Genomic DNA, 22,882 nt, shown 5'->3' on the forward strand with positions numbered 1-22,882 from the left:
TCCGTGAATCCGCCCGAGGGGACAGGTGCCGGCACTGCTGCTCTGTAACACTGAGACGAACCTTCAGCTGTGAGAAGTACTCCAGAAAACGGGGTGTAGTAGTATGTGACTGTTATCCCCTATAGATGTATACGGGGAGGATGTTCGGATGCTGGGTGTAGTAGTATGTGACTGTTATCCCCTATAGAGGTATACGGGGAGGATGTGTGGATGCTGGGTGTAGTAGTATGTGACTGTTATCCCCTATAGAGGTATACGGGGAGGATGTTCGGATGCTGGGTGTAGTAGTATGTGACTGTTATCCCCTATAGAGGTATACGGGGAGGATGTGCGGATGCTGGGTGTAGTAGTATGTGACTGTTATCCCCTATAGAGGTATATGGGGAGGATGTGCGGATGCTGGATGTAGTAGTATGTGACTGTTATCCCCTATAGATGTATACGGGGAGGATGTGTGGATGCTGGGTGTAGTAGTATGTGACTGTTATCCCCTATAGATGTATACGGGGAGGATGTTCGGATGCTGGGTGTAGTAGTATGTGACTGTTATCCCCTATAGAGGTATACGGGGAGGATGTGCGGATGCTGGATGTAGTAGTATGTGACTGTTATCCCCTATCGAGGTATACGGGGAGGATGTGTGGATGCTGGGTGTAGTAGTATGTGACTGTTATCCCCTATAGAGGTATACGGGGAGGATGTTCGGATGCTGGGTGTAGTAGTATGTGACTGTTATCCCCTATAGAGGTATACGGGGAGGATGTGCGGATGCTGGATGTAGTAGTATGTGACTGTTATCCCCTATAGATGTATACGGGGAGGATGTGTGGATGCTGGGTGTAGTAGTATGTGACTGTTATCCCCTATAGAGGTATACGGGGAGGATGCGTGGATGCTGGGTGTAGTAGTATGTGACTGTTATCTCCTATAGAGGTATACGGGGAGGATGTGTGGATGCTGGGTGTAGTAGTATGTGACTGTTATCTCCTATAGATGTATACGGGGAGGATGTGTGGATGCTGGGTGTAGTAGTATGTGACTGTTATCTCCTATAGATGTATACGGGGAGGATGTGTGGATGCTGGGTGTAGTAGTATGTGACTGTTATCACCTATAGATGTATACGGGGAGGATGTGTGGATGCTGGGTGTAGTAGTATGTGACTGTTATCCCCTATAGATGTATACGGGGAGGATGTGCGGATGCTGGGTGTAGTAGTATGTGACTGTTATCCCCTATAGATGTATACGGGGAGGATGTGCGGATGCTGGATGTAGTAGTATGTGACTGTTATCCCCTATAGAGGTATACGGGGAGGATGTGTGGATGCTGGGTGTAGTAGTATGTGACTGTTATCCCCTATAGAGGTATACGGGGAGGATGTGCGGATGCTGGATGTAGTAGTATGTGACTGTTATCCCCTATAGATGTATACGGGGAGGATGTGTGGATGCTGGGTGTAGTAGTATGTGACTGTTATCCCCTATAGATGTATACGGGGAGGATGTGTGGATGCTGGGTGTAGTAGTATGTGACTGTTATCCCCTATAGAGGTATACGGGGAGGATGTGTGGATGCTGGGTGTAGTAGTATGTGACTGTTATCTCCTATAGATGTATACGGGGAGGATGTGTGGATGCTGGGTGTAGTAGTATGTGACTGTTATCCCCTATAGATGTATACGGGGAGGATGTGCGGATGCTGGGTGTACTAGTATGTGACTGTTATCCCCTATAGAGGTATACGGGGAGGATGTGCGGATGCTGGGTGTAGTAGTATGTGACTGTTATCCCCTATAGAGGTATACGGGGAGGATGTGCGGATGCTGGGTGTAGTAGTATGTGACTGTTATCTCCTATAGATGTATACGGGGAGGATGTGCGGATGCTGGGTGTAGTAGTATGTGACTGTTATCCCCTATAGATGTATACGGGGAGGATGTGCGGATGCTGGGTGTAGTAGTATGTGACTGTTATCCCCTATAGATGTATACGGGGAGGATGTGCGGATGCTGGGTGCAGTAGTATGTGACTGTTATCCCCTATAGATGTATACGGGGAGGATGTGCGGATGCTGGGTGTAGTAGTATGTGACTGTTATCCCCTATAGATGTATACGGGGAGCATGTGCGGATGCTGGGTGTAGTAGTATGTGACTGTTATCCCCTATAGATGTATACGGGGAGGATGTGCGGATGCTGGGTGTAGTAGTATGTGACTGTTATCCCCTATAGATGTATACGGGGAGGATGTTCGGATGCTGGGTGTAGTAGTATGTGACTGTTATCCCCTATAGATGTATACGGGGAGGATGTGCGGATGCTGGGTGTAGTAGTATGTGACTGTTATCCCCTATAGATGTATACGGGGAGGATGTGCGGATGCTGGGTGTAGTAGTATGTGACTGTTATCCCCTATAGATGTATACGGGGAGGATGTGCGGATGCTGGGTGTAGTAGTATGTGACTGTTATCCCCTATAGATGTATACGGGGAGGATGTGCGGATGCTGGGTGTAGTAGTATGTGACTGTTATCCCCTATAGAGGTATACGGGGAGGATGTGCGGATGCTGGGTGTAGTAGTATGTGACTGTTATCCCCTATAGAGGTATACGGGGAGGATGTGCGGATGCTGGGTGTAGTAGTATGTGACTGTTATCCCCTATAGAGGTATACGGGGAGGATGTGCGGATGCTGGGTGTAGTAGTATGTGACTGTTATCCCCTATAGAGGTATACGGGGAGGATGTGCGGATGCTGGGTGTAGTAGTATGTGACTGTTATCCCCTATAGAGGTATACGGGGAGGATGTGCGGATGCTGGGTGTAGTAGTATGTGACTGTTATCCCCTATAGATGTATACGGGGAGGATGTGCGGATGCTGGATGTAGTAGTATGTGACTGTTATCCCCTATAGATGTATACGGGGAGGATGTGCGGATGCTGGGTGTAGTAGTATGTGACTGTTATCCCCTATAGATGTATACGGGGAGGATGTGCGGATGCTGGGTGTAGTAGTATGTGACTGTTATCCCCTATAGATGTATACGGGGAGGATGTGCGGATGCTGGGTGTAGTAGTATGTGACTGTTATCCCCTATAGATGTATACGGGGAGGATGTGCGGATGCTGGGTGTAGTAGTATGTGACTGTTATCCCCTATAGATGTATACGGGGAGGATGTGCGGATGCTGGGTGTAGTAGTATGTGACTGTTATCCCCTATAGAGGTATACGGGGAGGATGTGCGGATGCTGGGTGTAGTAGTATGTGACTGTTATCCCCTATAGAGGTATACGGGGAGGATGTGCGGATGCTGGGTGTAGTAGTATGTGACTGTTATCCCCTATAGAGGTATACGGGGAGGATGTGCGGATGCTGGGTGTAGTAGTATGTGACTGTTATCCCCTATAGAGGTATACGGGGAGGATGTGCGGATGCTGGGTGTAGTAGTATGTGACTGTTATCCCCTATAGAGGTATACGGGGAGGATGTGCGGATGCTGGGTGTAGTAGTATGTGACTGTTATCTCCTATAGATGTATACGGGGAGGATGTTCGGATGCTGGGTGTAGTAGTATGTGACTGTTATCCCCTATAGATGTATACGGGGAGGATGTGCGGATGCTGGGTGTAGTAGTATGTGACTGTTATCCCCTATAGATGTATACGGGGAGGATGTGCGGATGCTGGGTGTAGTAGTATGTGACTGTTATCCCCTATAGATGTATACGGGGAGGATGTGCGGATGCTGGGTGTAGTAGTATGTGACTGTTATCCCCTATAGATGTATACGCGGAGGATGTGCGGATGCTGGGTGTAGTAGTATGTGACTGTTATCCCCTATAGAGGTATACGGGGAGGATGTGCGGATGCTGGGTGTAGTAGTATGTGACTGTTATCCCCTATAGAGGTATACGGGGAGGATGTGCGGATGCTGGGTGTAGTAGTATGTGACTGTTATCCCCTATAGATGTATACGGGGAGGATGTGTGGATGCTGGGTGTAGTAGTATGTGACTGTTATCCCCTATAGAGGTATAAGGGGAGGATGTGCGGATGCTGGGTGTAGTAGTATGTGACTGTTATCCCCTATAGAGGTATACGGGGAGGATGTGCGGATGCTGGGTGTAGTAGTATGTGACTGTTATCCCCTATAGAGGTATACGGGGAGGATGTGTGGATGCTGGGTGTAGTAGTATGTGACTGTTATCCCCTATAGAGGTATACGGGGAGGATGTGTGGATGCTGGGTGTAGTAGTATGTGACTGTTATCCCCTATAGAGGTATACGGGGAGGATGTGTGGATGCTGGGTGTAGTAGTATGTGACTGTTATCCCCTATAGAGGTATACGGGGAGGATGTGTGGATGCTGGGTGTAGTAGTATGTGACTGTTATCCCCTATAGATGTATACGGGGAGGATGTGCGGATGCTGGGTGTAGTAGTATGTGACTGTTATCCCCTATAGAGGTATACGGGGAGGATGTGTGGATGCTGGGTGTAGTAGTATGTGACTGTTATCCCCTATAGAGGTATACGGGGAGGATGTGTGGATGCTGGGTGTACTAGTATGTGACTGTTATCCCCTATAGAGGTATACGGGGAGGATGTGTGGATGCTGGGTGTAGTAGTATGTGACTGTTATCCCCTATAGATGTATACGGGGAGGATGTGTGGATGCTGGGTGTAGTAGTATGTGACTTATCCCCTATAGATGTATACGGGGAGGATGTGTGGATGCTGGGTGTAGTAGTATGTGACTGTTCTCTCCTATAGATGTATACAGGAAGGATGTGTGGATGCTGGGTGTAGTAGTATGTGACTGTTATCCCCTATAGAGGTATACGGAGAGGATGTGTGGATGCTGGGTGTAGTAGTATGTGACTGTTATCCCCTATAGAGGTATACGGGGAGGATGTGTGGATGCTGGGTGTAGTAGTATGTGACTGTTATCCCCTATAGAGGTATACGGGGAGGATGTGTGGATGCTGGGTGTAGTAGTATGTGACTGTTATCCCCTATAGATGTATACGGGGAGGATGTGCGGATGCTGGGTGTAGTAGTATGTGACTGTTATCCCCTATAGATGTATACGGGGAGGATGTGCGGATGCTGGGTGTAGTAGTATGTGACTGTTATCCCCTATAGATGTATACGGGGAGGATGTGCGGATGCTGGGTGTAGTAGTATGTGACTGTTATCCCCTATAGATGTATACGGGGAGGATGTGCGGATGCTGGGTGTAGTAGTATGTGACTGTTATCCCCTATAGATGTATACGGGGAGGATGTGCGGATGCTGGGTGTAGTAGTATGTGACTGTTATCCCCTATAGAGGTATACGGGGAGGATGTGTGGATGCTGGGTGTAGTAGTATGTGACTGTTATCCCCTATAGAGGTATACGGGGAGGATGTGTGGATGCTGGGTGTAGTAGTATGTGACTGTTATCCCCTATAGAGGTATACGGGGAGGATGTGTGGATGCTGGGTGTAGTAGTATGTGACTGTTATCCCCTATAGATGTATACAGGGAGGATGTGTGGATGCTGGGTGTAGTAGTATGTGACTGTTATCCCCTATAGATGTATACGGGGAGGATGTGTGGATGCTGGGTGTAGTAGTATGTGACTGTTATCCCCTATAGAGGTATACGGGGAGGATGTGTGAATGCTGGGTGTAGTAGTATGTGACTGTTATCTCCTATAGATGTATACGGGGAGGATGTGTGGATGCTGGGTGTAGTAGTATGTGACTGTTATCCCCTATAGATGTATACGGGGAGGATGTGTGGATGCTGGGTGTAGTAGTATGTGACTGTTATCCCCTATACAGGTATACGGGGAGGATGTGCGGATGCTGGGTGTAGTAGTATGTGACTGTTATCCCCTATAGATGTATACGGGGAGGATGTGTGGATGCTGGGTGTAGTAGTATGTGACTGTTATCCCCTATAGATGTATACGGGGAGGATGTGTGGATGCTGGGTGTAGTAGTATGTCACTGTTATCCCCTATAGATGTATACGGGGAGGATGTGCGGATGCTGGGTGTAGTAGTATGTGACTGTTATCCCCTATAGAGGTATACGCGGAGGATGTGCGGATGCTGGGTGTAGTAGTATGTGACTGTTTACCCTATAGATGTATACGGGGAGGATGTGCGGATGCTGGGTGTAGTAGTATGTGACTGTTATCCCCTATAGATGTATACGGGGAGGATGTGTGGATGCTGGGTGTAGTAGTATGTGACTGTTATCCCCTATAGAGGTATACGGGGAGGATGTGTGAATGCTGGGTGTAGTAGTATGTGACTGTTATCTCCTATAGATGTATACGGGGAGGATGTGTGGATGCTGGGTGTAGTAGTATGTGACTGTTATCCCCTATAGATGTATACGGGGAGGATGTGTGGATGCTGGGTGTAGTAGTATGTGACTGTTATCCCCTATACAGGTATACGGGGAGGATGTGCGGATGCTGGGTGTAGTAGTATGTGACTGTTATCCCCTATAGATGTATACGGGGAGGATGTGTGGATGCTGGATGTAGTAGTATGTGACTGTTATCCCCTATAGATGTATACGGGGAGGATGTGTGGATGCTGGGTGTAGTAGTATGTGACTGTTATCCCCTATAGATGTATACGGGGAGGATGTGTGGATGCTGGGTGTAGTAGTATGTCACTGTTATCCCCTATAGATGTATACGGGGAGGATGTGCGGATGCTGGGTGTAGTAGTATGTGACTGTTATCCCCTATAGAGGTATACGCGGAGGATGTGCGGATGCTGGGTGTAGTAGTATGTGACTGTTTACCCTATAGATGTATACGGGGAGGATGTGTGGATGCTGGGTGTAGTAGTATGTGACTGTTATCCCCTATAGATGTATACGGGGAGGATGTGTGGATGCTGGGTGTAGTAGTATGTGACCGTCCTTTCTTTCTCAGCTCCCTCATGTCTATTATCCGAAGGAAGCCCCCGGTGTCGGGGGCCGCGGTGAAGCCGGACGTCGCTCAGCAGCCGGACAGCGGTAAGAGGCCGGATCCCCCCACTATTATGTGCATTGTCCCAGCATGATGAGGGTAGCAGTGCTCTTCTGTGGCAATGACAGGGTGGATACAGGTAATACCTGTGTAATATGCGGCTTCTGTTTAATGTCGGTGCCCCTCGCCGGCCGGGAGACACTATGCCCCTCATTACCCCCACATTGCACGGCGGGGGCTTGTTGCTATCTCCGGGGGGGGCCTCATTGCTATCTGCGGTGTGTGTGTGTGGGGGGTGTTCGTTGCTATCTCCGGGGGGCTCAGGGATGCTCTGGGCCGGGATCTCCTTTGTGTGAAGTATCAGTAGATCCTCGGAGATCTCGCCGCCTTCTTCAGATGGATTTTGGCCGTCATTTATCTTTCCAGCAGAACAATGACCCCCATCATTCCTCACAGTCCTCCTCACAGCTGGGAAGATTCTGGAGCGGCCGTTAGTGGGGGATGTCTGCCGATTATCAGGGGGCTCCAGCTCTTCCGCTGTGTCACTAAGGTCTGGGGGTCCTGATAATGGGGGGTCACAATGTTTCATGCTTTATAGAGACGTCCCTGTGGTGGGGGCGGGGCCTCTGGTGGACTTTGGGGGGCTGTTACGTTTAGGGGTCACTGACCTCTCTGCCCTTTCTTTAGCGGGGGATGTGAAGCGTCAGGCCGTGGAGGAGATGATGGATCGGATCAAGAGGGGTGTCCACCTGCGGCCCGTGCAGCAGACGCTCCGAGTGAAGACTCAGGTGAGAATTTGGACTACAACTCCCAGTATCCATGGGAGACTATTGGTATAGTATATACTCTGTGATGGGTGGACCAAACCCCAAGATTCATAACTTCCCGTTACCTCCTGCCGGGTCCTGATGGCGTTACTCAGTTATCCCTATAGATGTGTCTGTATGTGCGTGTAATGCCCGAGTATCCGCTATACAGCACCGCTCTGCTTCTCAGTGACATCACCGCTCTGCCGGCCGTTGCGCTGCGCTGTGCGGGCCGTCGGGGTCGCGCTGCGCTGTGCGGGCCGTCGAGGTCGCGCTGCGCTGTGCGGGCCGTCGGGTAAAAGCGCGGTGTGCACAGGCCCCAATTGCTTCCCCGTCCTCCGGGTGTGAACACTCCGTGCATTTTGTATGACCAGGTGACTCGCCCAGAGCCGGGGCCCGCAGCACCCACCGCAGCGCCCCCTGCTGCCAGTATGGAGGAAGACACGGTAAGTCCGTGCATGGCCTGCGGTGCGGTTTGTGCTGCATGTTGCGGTTTCCTCTGCACGTTGTGACGGCCCCTCGTCACATGACCTGGTGTAGTTAGCTCCTCCCCTCGCGGGGTGGTACCGCATGCTGTGAATGTCGTCCATATTGTTTCCCTTCCTCCACTGTCTATCATGGACATCAACCCCCAGGATCAGTGACCTCGGCCTCCATATTAGACGGGTCGGCCTCCATATTAGACGGGTCGTCCTCCATATTAGACGGGTCGTCCTCGGCCTCCATATTAGCCGGGTCGGCCTCCATATTAGACGGGTCGTCCTCGTCCTCCATATTAGACGGGTCGTCCTCGTCCTCCATATTAGACGGGTCGTCCTCCATATTAGACGGGTTGTCCTCGGCCTCCATATTAGACGGGTCGGCCTCCATATTAGACGGGTCGTCCTCGGCGAGGTCTGAGCCGTCGAGCGCTGCCATTGTGGGCACACCGTATTTACCAGCGAGAGGGGAAGAGGCACGGGACCGGTACAGGGTCACAAGATGTGCACTACGTCCCACCGTAGCGCCCGGCCTCCTCAGGCCTCCTCTCCCCCGGCCTCATCAGGCCTCCTCTCCCCCGGCCTCCTCAGGCCTCCTCTCCCCAGGCCTCATCAGGCCTCCTCTCCCCCGGCCTCCTCTCCCCTGGCGTCATCAGGCCTCCTTTCCCCCGGCCTCCTCTCCCCCCGGCCGCCTCTCCCCCGGCAGGAATGTGTGATGGCAGTGCGGTAATCTCGGTGCCTCTTGCAGGTGGAGCGGTCGTCTGGCAGCGCGGTGCAGGAGCTGCGGGGGATCCTGGTGAGTGCGGGTCTTTGGCTTCTGTCCCCGGCGCCCTCTTCTCCTCTCACTGACACTTTCCCCATATTTAGGACTCTCTGGGCCCCTCCCCCAGTAGATGCAGACTGGCCGCCATGGCCCCGGCCTCCACCGAGAGTGAACTGGAGAGAATTTTACGGCGCCGCAAAGTGACAACTGAGCAGGGCTCCTCAGGTAAGTGAGAGGAGTGTCCGAGAGATGGGGGGGTCTGTAGTGTCAGCGGTGCTGGGGGGTCTGTAGTGTCAGCGGTGCGGGGGGTCTGTAGTGTCAGCGGTGCGGGGGGTCTGTAGTGTCAGCGGTGCGGGGGGGTCTGTAGTGTCAGCGGTGCGGGGGGGTCTGTAGTGTCAGCGGTGCGGGGGGTCTGTAGTGTCAGCGGTGCGGGGGGGTCTGTAGTGTCAGCGGTGCGGGGGGGTCTGTAGTGTCAGCGGTGCAGGGGGTCTGTAGTGTCAGCGGTGCGGGGGGGTCTGTAGTGTCAGCGGTGCGGGGGGGTCTGTAGTGTCAGCGGTGCGGGGGGGGTCTGTAGTGTCAGCGGTGCGGGGGGGGTCTGTAGTGTCAGAGAGATGGGGGGGGTCTGTAGTGTCAGCGGTGCGGGGGGGGTCTGTAGTGTCAGAGAGATGGGGGGGGTCTGTAGTGTCAGCGGTGCGGGGGGTCTGTAGTGTCCGAGAGATGGGGGGGTCTGTAGTGTCCGAGAGATGGGGGGGGTCTGTAGTGTCAGCGGTGCGGGGGGTCTGTAGTGTCAGCAGTGCGGGGGGGTCTGTAGTGTCAGCGGTGCGGGGGGGTCTGTAGTGTCAGAGAGATGGGGGGGTCTGTAGTGTCAGCGGTGCGGGGGGGTCTGTAGTGTCAGCGGTGCGGGGGGGTCTGTAGTGTCCGAGAGATGGGGGGTCTGTAGTGTCAGCAGTGCGGGGGGGTCTGTAGTGTCCGAGAGATGGGGGGTCTGTAGTGTCAGCGGTGCGGGGGGGGTCTGTAGTGTCAGCAGTGCGGGGGGGTCTGTAGTGTCAGCGGTGCTGGGGGGGTCTGTAGTGTCAGCGGTGCTGGGGGGTCTGTAGTGTCAGCGGTGCGGGGGGGTCTGTAGTGTCAGCGGTGCGGGGGGGGTCTGTAGTGTCAGAGAGATGGGGGGGGTCTGTAGTGTCAGCGGTGCGGGGGGGTCTGTAGTGTCAGCGGTGCGGGGGGGGCTGTAGTGTCAGCGGTGCGGGGGGGGCTGTAGTGTCAGCGGTGCGGGGGGTCTGTAGTGTCAGCGGTGCGGGGGGGTCTGTAGTGTCAGCGGTGCGGGGGGGGTCTGTAGTGTCAGAGAGATGGGGGGGGTCTGTAGTGTCAGCAGTGCGGGGGGGTCTGTAGTGTCAGCGGTGCGGGGGGGTCTGTAGTGTCCGAGAGATGGGGGGTCTGTAGTGTCAGCAGTGCGGGGGGGTCTGTAGTGTCCGAGAGATGGGGGGTCTGTAGTGTCAGCGGTGCGGGGGGGGTCTGTAGTGTCAGCAGTGCGGGGGGGTCTGTAGTGTCAGCGGTGCTGGGGGGGTCTGTAGTGTCAGCGGTGCTGGGGGGTCTGTAGTATCAGCGGTGCGGGGGGGTCTGTAGTGTCAGCGGTGCGGGGGGGGTCTGTAGTGTCAGAGAGATGGGGGGGGTCTGTAGTGTCAGCGGTGCGGGGGGGTCTGTAGTGTCAGCGGTGCGGGGGGTCTGTAGTGTCAGCGGTGCGGGGGGGGTCTGTAGTGTCAGAGAGATGGGGGGGTCTGTAGTGTCCGAGAGATGGGGGGGGTCTGTAGTGTCAGCGGTGCGGGGGGGGTCTGTAGTGTCAGAGAGATGGGGGGGGTCTGTAGTGTCAGCGGTGCGGGGGGTCTGTAGTGTCAGCAGTGCGGGGGGGTCTGTAGAGTCAGCGGTGCGGGGGGTCTGTAGTGTCAGCAGTGCGGGGGGGTCTGTAGTGTCAGCGGTGCGGGGGGGTCTGTAGTGTCAGCGGTGCGGGGGGGTCTGTAGTGTCAGCAGTGCGGGGGGGTCTGTAGAGTCAGCGGTGCGGGGGGTCTGTAGTGTCAGCAGTGCGGGGGGGTCTGTAGTGTCAGCGGTGCGGGGGGGTCTGTAGTGTCAGCGGTGCGGGGGGGGTCTGTAGTGTCAGAGAGATGGGGGGGGTCTGTAGTGTCAGCGGTGCGGGGGGGTCTGTAGTGTCAGAGAGATGGGGGGGTCTGTAGTGTCAGCGGTGCGGGGGGGTCTGTAGTGTCAGCGGTGCGGGGGGGGTCTGTAGTGTCAGCGGTGCGGGGGGGGTCTGTAGTGTCAGCGGTGCGGGGGGGGTCTGTAGTGTCAGCGGTGCGGGGGGGTCTGTAGTGTCAGCGGTGCGGGGGGGGTCTGTAGTGTCAGAGAGATGGGGGGGTCTGTAGTGTCAGCGGTGCGGGGGGGGTCTGTAGTGTCAGCGGTGCGGGGGGGGTCTGTAGTGTCAGCGGTGCGGGGGGGTCTGTAGTGTCAGCGGTGCGGGGGGATCTGTAGTGTCAGCGGTGCGGGGGGGGTCTGTAGTGTCAGCGGTGCGGGGGGGGTCTGTAGTGTCAGAGAGATGGGGGGGGTCTGTAGTGTCAGCGGTGCGGGGGGGTCTGTAGTGTCAGCGGTGCGGGGGGTCTGTAGTGTCAGCGGTGCGGGGGGGGTCTGTAGTGTCAGAGAGATGGGGGGGGTCTGTAGTGTCAGCGGTGCTGGGGGGTCTGTAGTGTCAGCGGTGCGGGGGGGTCTGTAGTGTCAGCGGTGCGGGGGGTCTGTAGTGTCAGCGGTGCGGGGGGGGTCTGTAGTGTCAGAGAGATGGGGGGGTCTGTAGTGTCCGAGAGATGGGGGGGGTCTGTAGTGTCAGCGGTGCGGGGGGTCTGTAGTGTCAGCAGTGCGGGGGGGTCTGTAGTGTCAGCGGTGCGGGGGGGTCTGTAGTGTCAGCGGTGCGGGGGGGGTCTGTAGTGTCAGAGAGATGGGGGGGTCTGTAGTGTCCGAGAGATGGGGGGGGTCTGTAGTGTCAGCGGTGCGGGGGGTCTGTAGTGTCAGCAGTGCGGGGGGGTCTGTAGTGTCAGCGGTGCGGGGGGGTCTGTAGTGTCCGAGAGATGGGGGGTCTGTAGTGTCAGCGGTGCGGGGGGGGTCTGTAGTGTCAGCAGTGCGGGGGGGTCTGTAGTGTCCGAGAGATGGGGGGTCTGTAGTGTCAGCGGTGCGGGGGGGGTCTGTAGTGTCAGCGGTGCGGGGGGGTCTGTAGTGTCAGCGGTGCGGGGGGGTCTGTAGTGTCAGCAGTGCGGGGGGGTCTGTAGTGTCAGCGGTGCGGGGGGGGGTCTGTAGTGTCAGCGGTGCGGGGGGGTCTGTAGTGTCAGCGGTGCGGGGGGGGTCTGTAGTGTCAGCGGTGCGGGGGGGTCTGTAGTGTCAGCGGTGCGGGGGGGGTCTGTAGTGTCAGCGGTGCGGGGGGGGTCTGTAGTGTCAGCGGTGCGGGGGGGTCTGTAGTGTCAGCAGTGCGGGGGGGGTCTGTAGTGTCAGCGGTGCGGGGGGGGTCTGTAGTGTCAGCGGTGCTGGGGGGTCTGTAGTGTCAGCGGTGCGGGGGGGGCTGTAAAGTCAGCGGTGCTGGGGGGTCTGTAGTGTCAGCGGTGCGGGGGGGGTCTGTAGTGTCAGCGGTGCGGGGGGGGCTGTAGAGTCAGCGGTGCGGGGGGGGCTGTAGAGTCAGCGGCGGGGGTGGCTGTAGAGTCAGCGGTGCGGGGGTCTGTAGTGTCAGCGGTGCGGGGGGGGTCTGTAGTGTCAGCGGTGCGGGGGGGGTCTGTAGTGTCAGCGGTGCGGGGGGTCTGTAGTGTCAGCGGTGCTGGGGGGGTCTGTAGTGTCAGCGGTGCGGGGGGGTCTGTAGTGTCAGCGGTGCGGAGGGGTCTGTAGTGTCAGCGGTGCGGGGGGGTCTGTAGTGTCAGCGGTGCTGGGGGGTCTGTAGTGTCAGCGGTGCGGGGGGGCCTGTAGTGTCAGAGAGATGGGGGGGTCTGTAGTGTCAGAGAGATGGGGGGGTCTGTAGTGTCCGAGAGATGGGGGGGGTCTGTAGTGTCAGCGGTGCGGGGGGTCTGTAGTGTCAGCAGTGCGGGGGGGTCTGTAGTGTCAGCGGTGCGGGGGGGTCTGTAGTGTCCGAGAGATGGGGGGTCTGTAGTGTCAGCGGTGCGGGGGGGGTCTGTAGTGTCAGCAGTGCGGGGGGGTCTGTAGTGTCCGAGAGATGGGGGGTCTGTAGTGTCAGCGGTGCGGGGGGGGTCTGTAGTGTCAGCAGTGCGGGGGGGTCTGTAGTGTCAGCGGTGCGGGGGGGTCTGTAGTGTCAGCGGTGCGGGGGGGTCTGTAGTGTCAGCAGTGCGGGGGGGTCTGTAGTGTCAGCGGTGCGGGGGGGGGTCTGTAGTGTCAGCGGTGCGGGGGGGTCTGTAGTGTCAGCGGTGCGGGGGGGGTCTGTAGTGTCAGCGGTGCGGGGGGGTCTGTAGTGTCAGCGGTGCGGGGGGGGTCTGTAGTGTCAGCGGTGCGGGGGGGGTCTGTAGTGTCAGCGGTGCGGGGGGGGTCTGTAGTGTCAGCGGTGCGGGGGGGGTCTGTAGTGTCAGCAGTGCGGGGGGGGTCTGTAGTGTCAGCGGTGCGGGGGGGGCTGTAAAGTCAGCGGTGCTGGGGGGTCTGTAGTGTCAGCGGTGCGGGGGGGGTCTGTAGTGTCAGCGGTGCGGGGGGGGCTGTAGAGTCAGCGGTGCGGGGGGGGCTGTAGAGTCAGCGGCGGGGGGGGCTGTAGAGTCAGCGGTGCGGGGGTCTGTAGTGTCAGCGGTGCGGGGGGGGTCTGTAGTGTCAGCGGTGCGGGGGGGGTCTGTAGTGTCAGCGGTGCGGGGGGTCTGTAGTGTCAGCGGTGCTGGGGGGGTCTGTAGTGTCAGCGGTGCGGGGGGGTCTGTAGTGTCAGCGGTGCGGAGGGGTCTGTAGTGTCAGCGGTGCGGGGGGGCCTGTAGTGTCAGCGGTGCTGGGGGGGTCTGTAGTGTCAGCGGTGCGGGGGGGTCTGAAGTGTCAGCGGTGCGGGGGGGGTCTGAAGTGTCAGCGGTGCGGGGGGGGTCTGTAGTGTCAGCGGTGCTGGGGGGGTCTGTAGTGTCAGCGGTGCGGGGGGGTCTGTAGTGTCAGCGGTGCGGGGGGGGTCTGTAGTGTCAGCGGTGCGGGGGGGTCTGTAGTGTCAGTGGTGCTGGGGGGGTCTGTAGTGTCAGCGGTGCGGGGGGGGGTCTGTAGTGTCAGCGGTGCGGGGGGGTCTGTAGTGTCAGCGGTGCGGGGGGGTCTGTAGTGTCAGCGGTGCGGGGGGTCTGTAGTGTCAGCGGTGCTGGGGGGGTCTGTAGTGTCAGCGGTGCTGGGGGGGTCTGTAGTGTCAGCGGTGCGGGGGGGCCTGTAGTGTCAGCGGTGCGGGGGGGTCTGTAGTGTCAGCGGTGCGGGGGGTCTGTAGTGTCAGCGGTGCGGGGGGGGTCTGTAGAGTCAGCGGTGCGGGGGGGCTGTAGTGTCAGCGGTGCGGGGGGGTCTGTAGTGTCAGCGGTGCTGGGGGGTCTGTAGTGTCAGCGGTGCTGGGGGGTCTGTAGTGTCAGCGGTGGGGGGGGTCTGTAGTGTCAGCGGTGCGGGGGGGCTGTAGTGTCAGCGGTGCGGGGGGGTCTGTAGTGTCAGCGGTGCGGGGGGTCTGTAGTGTCAGCGGTGCGGGGGGGTCTGTAGTGTCAGCGGTGCTGGGGGGTCTGTAGTGTCAGCGGTGCTGGGGGGTCTGTAGTGTCAGCGGTGCTGGGGGGTCTGTAGTGTCAGCGGTGCGGGGGGTCTGTAGTGTCAGCGGTGCGGGGGGGGGGCTGTAGTGTCAGCGGTGCGGGGGGGGCTGTAGTGTCAGCGGTGCGGGGGGGGCTGTAGTGTCAGCGGTGCGGGGGGTCTGTAGTGTCAGCGGTGCGGGGGGGGCTGTAGTGTCAGCGGTGCGGGGGGGTCTGTAGTGTCAGAGAGATGGGGGGGTCTGTAGTGTCAGCGGTGCCGGGGGGTCTGTAGTGTCAGAGAGATGGGGGGGGTCTGTAGTGTCAGCGGTGCCGGGGGGTCTGTAGTGTCAGCGGTGCGGGGGGGGTCTGTAGTGTCAGCGGTGCTGGGGGGTCTGTAGTGTCAGCGGTGCGGGGGGGGTCTGTAGTGTCAGCGGTGCGGGGGGGGGGGCTGTAGTGTCAGCGGTGGGGGGGGGGCTGTAGTGTCAGCGGTGCGGGGGGGGCTGTAGTGTCAGCGGTGCGGGGGGGGCTGTAGTGTCAGCGGTGCGGGGGGTCTGTAGTGTCAGCGGTGCGGGGGGGGCTGTAGTGTCAGCGGTGCGGGGGGGTCTGTAGTGTCAGAGAGATGGGGGGGTCTGTAGTGTCAGCGGTGCGGGGGTCTGTAGTGTCAGCGGTGCGGGGGGTCTGTAGTGTCAGCGGTGCGGGGGGGTCTGTAGTGTCAGCGGTGCTGGGGGGTCTGTAGTGTCAGCGGTGCTGGGGGTCTATAGAGTCAGCGGTGCGGGGCGGTCTGTAGTGTCAGCGGTGCGGGGGGGGCTGTAGTGTCAGCGGTGCGGGGGGTCTGTAGTGTCAGAGAGATGGGGGGGTCTGTAGTGTCAGCGGTGCGGGGGGGTCTGTAGTGTCAGAGAGATGGGGGGGTCTGTAGTGTCAGCGGTGCTGGGGGGTCTGTAGTGTCAGCGGTGCTGGGGGGTCTGTAGTGTCAGCGGTGCGGGGGGGTCTGTAGTGTCAGCGGTGCGGGGGGTCTGTATTGTCAGCGGTGCGGGGGGGTCTGTAGTGTCAGCGGTGCGGGGGGTCTGTAGTGTCAGCGGTGCGGGGGGGTCTGTAGTGTCAGCGGTGCGGGGGGTCTGTAGTGTCAGCGGTGCGGGGGGGTCTGTAGTGTCAGCGGTGCGGGGGGGTCTGTAGTGTCAGCGGTGCGGGGGGGTCTGTAGTGTCAGCGGTGCGGGGGGGTCTGTAGTGTCAGCGGTGCGGGGGGGTCTGTAGTGTCAGCGGTGCGGGGGGGGTCTGTAGTGTCAGCGGTGCGGGGGGGGCTGTAGTGTCAGCGGTGCGGGGGGGGGGTCTGTAGTGTCAGCGGTGCGGGGGGGGGTCTGTAGTGTCAGCGGTGCGGGGGGGGGTCTGTAGTGTCAGCGGTGCGGGGGGGGTCTGTAGTGTCAGCGGTGCGGGGGGGGGTCTGTAGTGTCAGCGGTGCGGGGGGTCTGTAGTGTCAGCGGTGCGGGGGGTCTGTAGTGTCAGCGGTGCGGGGGGGTCTGTAGTGTCAGCGGTGCGGGCGGGTCTGTAGTGTCAGCGGTGCGGGGGGGGGTCTGTAGTGTCAGCGGTGCGGGGGGGGGTCTGTAGTGTCAGCGGTGCGGGGGGGTCTGTAGTGTCAGCGGTGCGGGGGGTCTGTAGTGTCAGAGAGATGGGGGGGTCTGTAGTGTCAGCGGTGCGGGGGGTCTGTAGTGTCAGAGAGATGGGGGGGTCTGTAGTGTCAGCGGTGCGGGGGGGGCTGTAGTGTCAGCGGTGCGGGGGGGGATCTGTAGTGTCAGCGGTGCAGGGGGGGGCTGTAGTGTCAGCGGTGCGGGGGGGTCTGTAGTGTCAGCGGTGCGGGGGGTCTGTAGTGTCAGAGAGATGGGGGGTTCTGTAGTGTCAGCGGTGCGGGGGGGTCTGTAGTGTCAGCGGTGCGGGGGGGTCTGTAGTGTCAGCGGTGCGGGGGGTCTGTAGTGTCAGCGGTGCGGGGGGTCTGTAGTGTCAGAGAGATGGGGGGGTCTGTAGTGTCAGCGGTGCGGGGGGGGCTGTAGTGTCAGCGGTGCGGGGGGGTCTGTAGTGTCAGCGGTGCTGGGGGGGTCTGTAGTGTCAGCGGTGCGGGGGGGTCTGTAGTGTCAGCGGTGCGGGGGGGGTCTGTAGTGTCAGCGGTGCCGGGGGCTGTAGTGTCACCGGTGCGGGGGGGGGGTCTGTAGTGTCAGCGGTGCGGGGGGGGTCTGTATTGTCAGCGGTGCTGGGGGGGTCTGTAGTGTCAGCGGTGCGGGGGGGGTCTGTAGTGTCAGCGGTGCGGGGGGTCTGTAGTGTCAGCGGTGCGGGGAGTCTGTAGTGTCAGAGAGATGGGGGGTGTCTGTAGTGTCAGCGGTGCGGGGGGGTCTGTAGTGTCAGCGGTGCGGGGGGGTCTGTAGTGTCAGCGGTGCGGGGGGGGTCTGTAGTGTCAGCGGTGCGGGGGGGTCTGTAGTGTCAGCGGTGCGGGGGGGTCTGTAGTGTCAGCGGTGCGGGGGGGTCTGTAGTGTCAGCGGTGCGGGGGGGGTCTGTAGTGTCAGCGGTGCGGGGGGGTCTGTAGTGTCAGCGGTGCGGGGGTTGCTGTAGTGTCAGCGGTGCGGGGGGGTCTGTAATGTCAGCGGTGCGGGGGGGTCTGTAGTGTCAGCGTTGTGGGGGGTCTGTAGTGTCAGCGGTGCAGGGGGTCTGTAGTGTCAGCGGTGCGGGTGGGGGTCTGTAGAGTCAGCGGTGCGGGGGGGGTCTGTAGTGTCAGCGGTGCGGGGGGGGTCTGTAGTGTCAGCGGTGCGGGGGTCTGTAGTGTCAGAGAGATGGGGGGGTCTGTAGTGTCAGCGATGCGGGGGGGGGTCTGTAGTGTCAGCGGTGCGGGGGGGTCTGTAGTGTCAGAGAGATGGGGGGGCCTGTAGTGTCAGCGGTGCGGGGGGGTCTGTAGTGTCAGAGAGATGGGGGGGTCTGTAGTGTCAGCGGTGCGGGGGGTCTGTAGTGTCAGCGGTGCGGGGGGGGTCTGTAGTGTCAGCGGTGCTGGGGGGGTCTGTAGTGTCAGCGGTGCGGGGGGGGTCTGTAGTGTCAGCGGTGCGGGGGGTCTGTAGTGTCAGCGGTGCGGGGAGTCTGTAGTGTCAGAGAGATGGGGGGGGTCTGTAGTGTCAGCGGTGCGGGGGGGTCTGTAGTGTCAGCGGTGCGGGGGGGGTCTGTAGTGTCAGCGGTGCGGGGGGTCTGTAGTGTCAGCGGTGCGGGGGGGTCTCTAGTGTCAGCGGTGCGGGGGGGTCTGTAGTGTCAGCGGTGCGGGGGGGTCTGTAGTGTCAGCGGTGCGGGGGGGGCTGTAGTGTCAGCGGTGTGGGGGGTCTGTAGTGTCAGCGGTGCGGGGGTTGCTGTAGTGTCAGCGGTGCGGGGGGGTCTGTAATGTCAGCGGTGCGGGGGGGTCTGTAGTGTCAGCGTTGTGGGGGGTCTGTAGTGTCAGCGGTGCGGGGGGTCTGTAGTGTCAGCGGTGCGGGGGGGGTCTGTAGAGTCAGCGGTGCGGGGGGGGGTCTGTAGTGTCAGCGGTGCGGGGGGGGTCTGTAGTGTCAGCGGTGCGGGGGGGGTCTGTAGTGTCAGCGGTGCGGGGGTCTGTAGTGTCAGAGAGATGGGGGGGTCTGTAGTGTCAGCGATGCGGGGGGGGTCTGTAGTGTCAGCGGTGCGGGGGGGTCTGTAGAGTCAGCGGTGCGGGGGGGCCTGTAGTGTCAGAGAGATGGGGGGGTCTGTAGAGTCAGCGGTGCGGGGGGGCCTGTAGTGTCAGAGAGATGGGGGGGTCTGTAGTGTCAGCGGTGCGGGGGGGTCTGTAGTGTCAGAGAGATGGGGGGGACTGTAGTGTCAGCGGTGCGGGGGGGTCTGTAGTGTCAGAGAGATGGGGGGGTCTGTAGTGTCAGCGGTGCGGGGGGGTCTGTAGTGTCAGCGGTGCGGGGGGGGCTGTAGTGTCAGCGGTGTGGGGGGTCTGTAGTGTCAGCGGTGCGGGGGTTGCTGTAGTGTCAGCGGTGCGGGGGGGTCTGTAATGTCAGCGGTGCGGGGGGGTCTGTAGTGTCAGCGTTGTGGGGGGTCTGTAGTGTCAGCGGTGCGGGGGGTCTGTAGTGTCAGCGGTGCGGGGGGGGTCTGTAGAGTCAGCGGTGCGGGGGGGGGTCTGTAGTGTCAGCGGTGCGGGGGGGGTCTGTAGTGTCAGCGGTGCGGGGGTCTGTAGTGTCAGAGAGATGGGGGGGTCTGTAGTGTCAGCGATGCGGGGGGGGTCTGTAGTGTCAGCGGTGCGGGGGGGTCTGTAGAGTCAGCGGTGCGGGGGGGCCTGTAGTGTCAGAGAGATGGGGGGGTCTGTAGAGTCAGCGGTGCGGGGGGGCCTGTAGTGTCAGAGAGATGGGGGGGTCTGTAGTGTCAGCGGTGCGGGGGGGTCTGTAGTGTCAGAGAGATGGGGGGGACTGTAGTGTCAGCGGTGCGGGGGGGTCTGTAGTGTCAGAGAGATGGGGGGGTTGCTGTAGTGTCAGCGGTGCTGGGGGGTCTGTAGTGTCAGCGGTGCGGGGGGGCTGTAGTGTCAGCGGTGCGGGGGGGTCTGTAGTGTCAGCGGTGCGGGGGGGTCTGTAGTGTCAGCGGTGCGGGGGGGGTCTGTAGTGTCAGCGGTGCGGGGGGGGTCTGTAGTGTCAGAGAGATGGGGGGGTCTGTAGTGTCAGAGAGATGGGGGGGGCTGTAGTGTCAGCGGTGCTGGGGGGTCTGTAGTGTCAGCGGTGCGAGTGGTCTGTAATGTCAGCGGTGCGAGGGGTCTGTAGTGTCAGCGGGGGGGTCTGTAGTGTCAGCCGAGCGGTCTGTAGTGTCAGCCGGGCAGGGCTGGATTGGTTGCTGTACTTGTTCCCAGATGATTGGGGTAGTTGTCCCCTGGAGATTGTGTCCGCGTCCTTTCCCCGCTCATTCACTGTCTGTTTTTCTCGTGGTGCAGCAGGGACCCTTAGTGGCTTCGAATCAAAATCATTGCCCGTCCTGGGCTCGGTGTCCAGCGCACCCCTCAGCCAGAAGGAACGAAGCGCTAAAGATGGCGGCGGCAGTGATGTCGGACACCTACTCCCACCTGACAAGCAGCTCCACGCCAAGGCGTCCTCCCAGTAAGTAATGGAATTAGGGAGTTTTCTCTTCAGATCCCCCCCCCCTGCTCGGCCGCTCCGATCCCCCAGGAGCCTCCATAGATCGGCCGCTCCGATCCCCCAGGAGCCTCCATAGATCGGCCGCTCCGATCCCCCAGGAGCCTCCATAGATCGGCCGCTCCGATCCCCCAGGAGCCTCCATAGATCGGCCGCTCCGATCCCCCAGGAGCCTCCATAGATCGGCCGCTCCGATCCCCCAGGAGCCTCCATAGATCGGCCGCTCCGATCCCCCAGGAGCCTCCATAGATCGGCCGCTCCGATCCCCCAGGAGCCTCCATAGATCGGCCGCTCCGATCCCCCAGGAGCCTCCATAGATCACAGGCTCCTGTGAGGGGTGTGTGGTCATTAGGGGGTTAGGTGAATTAGTGTACATAAACTGACCAGCAAGCAGAACATTAATAAAACACAGCCAGCAATCTCTAATAAAGCACAATAAGGTATTTCTCTTGGATTAACAAATCTAATCGTCTGGCTTATTAAGATTTTATGCTGTATCGTCACAGTGTTTCATGACCGATATTGGGGATCTGTCGGGCGACAATCACGTCCCGGCTCGTCGGCATTGGAAAGTGCGACTTGCTCGGATGGATCTTCTCAGTTAAGGTATTTGTGCTCTTCCCGTGGCCGTAACCTGAGCGCTGGAGCCGCACAAAGAGCCTCAAATTGTAAAATTTGGAGAATTAGTCACAGCTGACGAAAGTCTAGAAGCTTCTCCTCTATAGAAACCTCCAGAAATCCTGAAAACATGGAAGAGATGTCAAAATGCGGCTGCGTCCTCTCAGTCTGGTATCGGTCTATAGACCAGAAGTGTTTTGGCAGTGACCATTCCCATCACTTCTCTGTTACTGTTTTAGCATTTTCTTGATGTCTTCCATCACCTCTCCCCCATTCTCTCAGGCTCAAAAGTCGTTGAAGAACTGTCACGGGGGTGTCAGAGGTGACAGACAGTCGCCCTGCAGTTGGTTGCTGGAGATCTCTACGTTTGGCATTATAGACACCTCTTTAGAGGCTGTCTCTCTAGGATCCAGCCGCTACCTTCCTCTGGCTGGTATAGCTCCCTGGCCTGGGTGTATAAATACCTGCTGTCTGCTGGAGGGAGGTGTCGGCGATACTCATATTACCCTTTGTGAAGGCTCGGGGCAAGTGCATTACTTCATCCTCTCTGGAGCTATGAGGACGGGTGTTAATCTCTCTGAAGTCGTCTAAAAGCTAAGCTATCTTCCCTTATTTGTTCCCCCTTGTTTTTTTTAGTTGTCAGTGGGGATTGACTAGCGCTTAACCCCCTCCCTTCCCTAGCCAGGGTCATATGCCAGGGAAAGACAGGGCGAGGTTCGCGTGCGACGATTGGTGAAGAGCCAGTATGGGGACGTTAGGGGAGACAGGGTGATAGTAGATCAGCCGTGGAGGTCTCCATTCCCCCTTTGCCCAGAGTCTGGGCTCCCTTTCCCTCTTCCCTTTGTGTTGCACTAAGTCTTTCCCACACCTTGACATTATCGCCGGCCGAGCACATTTTGAAAAAAAAAAACGGACACTTTTTTTTCCCCCTTTTTCTCTTGGTATGGGATCAGTTGCAGAGATCCCAGAGCAGCTGCGCAGGCTGTCTCTGGAGGTGAATGACCTCCGCTGTGAGGTTCAGCAGTGGCTACAGGTCATCAATGTGAGGAGGCCCCATTAACACTTTGTAGTCTGGAGTTAGATAAACAAGGGGTGCATGTGTTGCCAACCTGCAGTTCCCGGTTTGTCCTGACAACAGAGGTGGTGCTAGAGAGCAAAACTGAGAAAATTTCTGTGTTTGTTGACAGTGGAGCCGGAGTCAGCATGATTGAAGCTGAGTTTGTGAATACCCATGGTCTCGCTTGCTGTGCTTTAGCTGAAGCTATTCCCATTTTCGCCATCGACTCAGCGCCACTTGCACAGAAGGAATTTACTCAGATTGTACATAATGTAAAAGTGAGGATGGGGTCAGTTCAATGTGAAATAATCCCTTGCTATGTCCTGGACAATCTTCCCACCTCAATTGCTTTGGGTCTTCCCTGGCTGGTGAAACATAATCCATTGGTGGATTGGCAAACGGGGAGATTATTGAATGGGGAGATTACTGCCATGAGAACTGCTTAGATATTTCCATTGCTGCTGTCTCTACGGAAATATGACCTGCTTTTCTGTCTGGTTTTGAGGGGATTTTTTCTGAGAGGGGGTGTCAGGATTTACCTCCTCATCGTCCTTTTCAGCTGATCCCCGGAGCTAAACTACTGAAGTCCAGACTGTATAATCTTTCTGGCCCTGAGAGACAAGCCATGAAGGATTTCATTGCGGAAAGTCTGGAGAAGAGACTTATCAGACCCTCATCTTCTCCTGTGGCGGCAGGGTTCTTCTTTGTGAAGCAAAAAGATGGAGGTCTACGTCCCTGTTTAGATTTCCGGGAATTAAATCAGATTACCATCCGTGATCCAGACCCTCTTTCTCTGATTCCTGATTTGTTCAGCCAGGTTGTGGGAGCTAAGGTCTTCTCCAAGATGGATTTAAGGGGAGCCTACAATCTGGTTATAATGAGAGAAGTGGATGAATGGAAGACGGCGTTCAATACCCCTGAAGGGCATTTCGAGAGTCTGTTTATGCCTTTCGGTTTGACCGATGCACCTGCGGTGTTCCAGCATTTCATAAATGATATTTTCCATCATTTGGTGGGGAGGTTTGTGGTGATCTACCTGGATGATATTTTGGTTTATTCACCTGATTTGGAGACACATCGGGGGCATGTTAAGCAGATGCTCCAGATATTAAGGGATCACAAACTTTATGCCAAACTAGAGAAATGTGTTTTCACTGTCCAGGAGGAGCAGTTTTTTCGGTACTTGTTGTCATCTCTGGGTTTTCAGATGGATCCGGAGGATATCCGTGCAGTCCTTGATTGGGACCATCCCGAGAACCTGAAGGCCCTACACCGTTTTCTGGGCTTTACTAATTTGAAGG

General features: G+C 58.3%; 1 protein-coding gene across 5 annotated transcripts in view; it reads left to right on the plus strand.

Moving 5' to 3' along the window:
* SHTN1 (shootin 1) overlaps positions 1-22,882 on the plus strand; it is a 134,735-nt gene that overhangs the window by 94,098 nt on the left and 17,755 nt on the right. For 4 of the 5 annotated variants that reach the window (XM_073684609.1, XM_073684611.1, XM_073684613.1 and 1 more), the window contains 6 exons: positions 6,944-7,026; positions 7,667-7,767; positions 8,160-8,231; positions 9,013-9,060; positions 9,132-9,252; positions 19,708-19,870. In XM_073684609.1, coding sequence (XP_073540710.1) covers positions 6,944-7,026; positions 7,667-7,767; positions 8,160-8,231; positions 9,013-9,060; positions 9,132-9,252; positions 19,708-19,870 — 588 coding nt within the window. The remainder of the gene's footprint in view (positions 1-6,943; positions 7,027-7,666; positions 7,768-8,159; positions 8,232-9,012; positions 9,061-9,131; positions 9,253-19,707; positions 19,871-22,882) is intronic. The other variant, XM_073684610.1, reaches the window with a different exon arrangement.

Source organism: Phyllobates terribilis, unplaced genomic scaffold (genome assembly GCF_046119375.1).
Source record: "Phyllobates terribilis strain yellow unplaced genomic scaffold, ASM4611937v1 Scaffold_5__5_contigs__length_657084704, whole genome shotgun sequence".
NCBI classification, from domain to species: Eukaryota; Metazoa; Chordata; class Amphibia; order Anura; family Dendrobatidae; genus Phyllobates; species Phyllobates terribilis.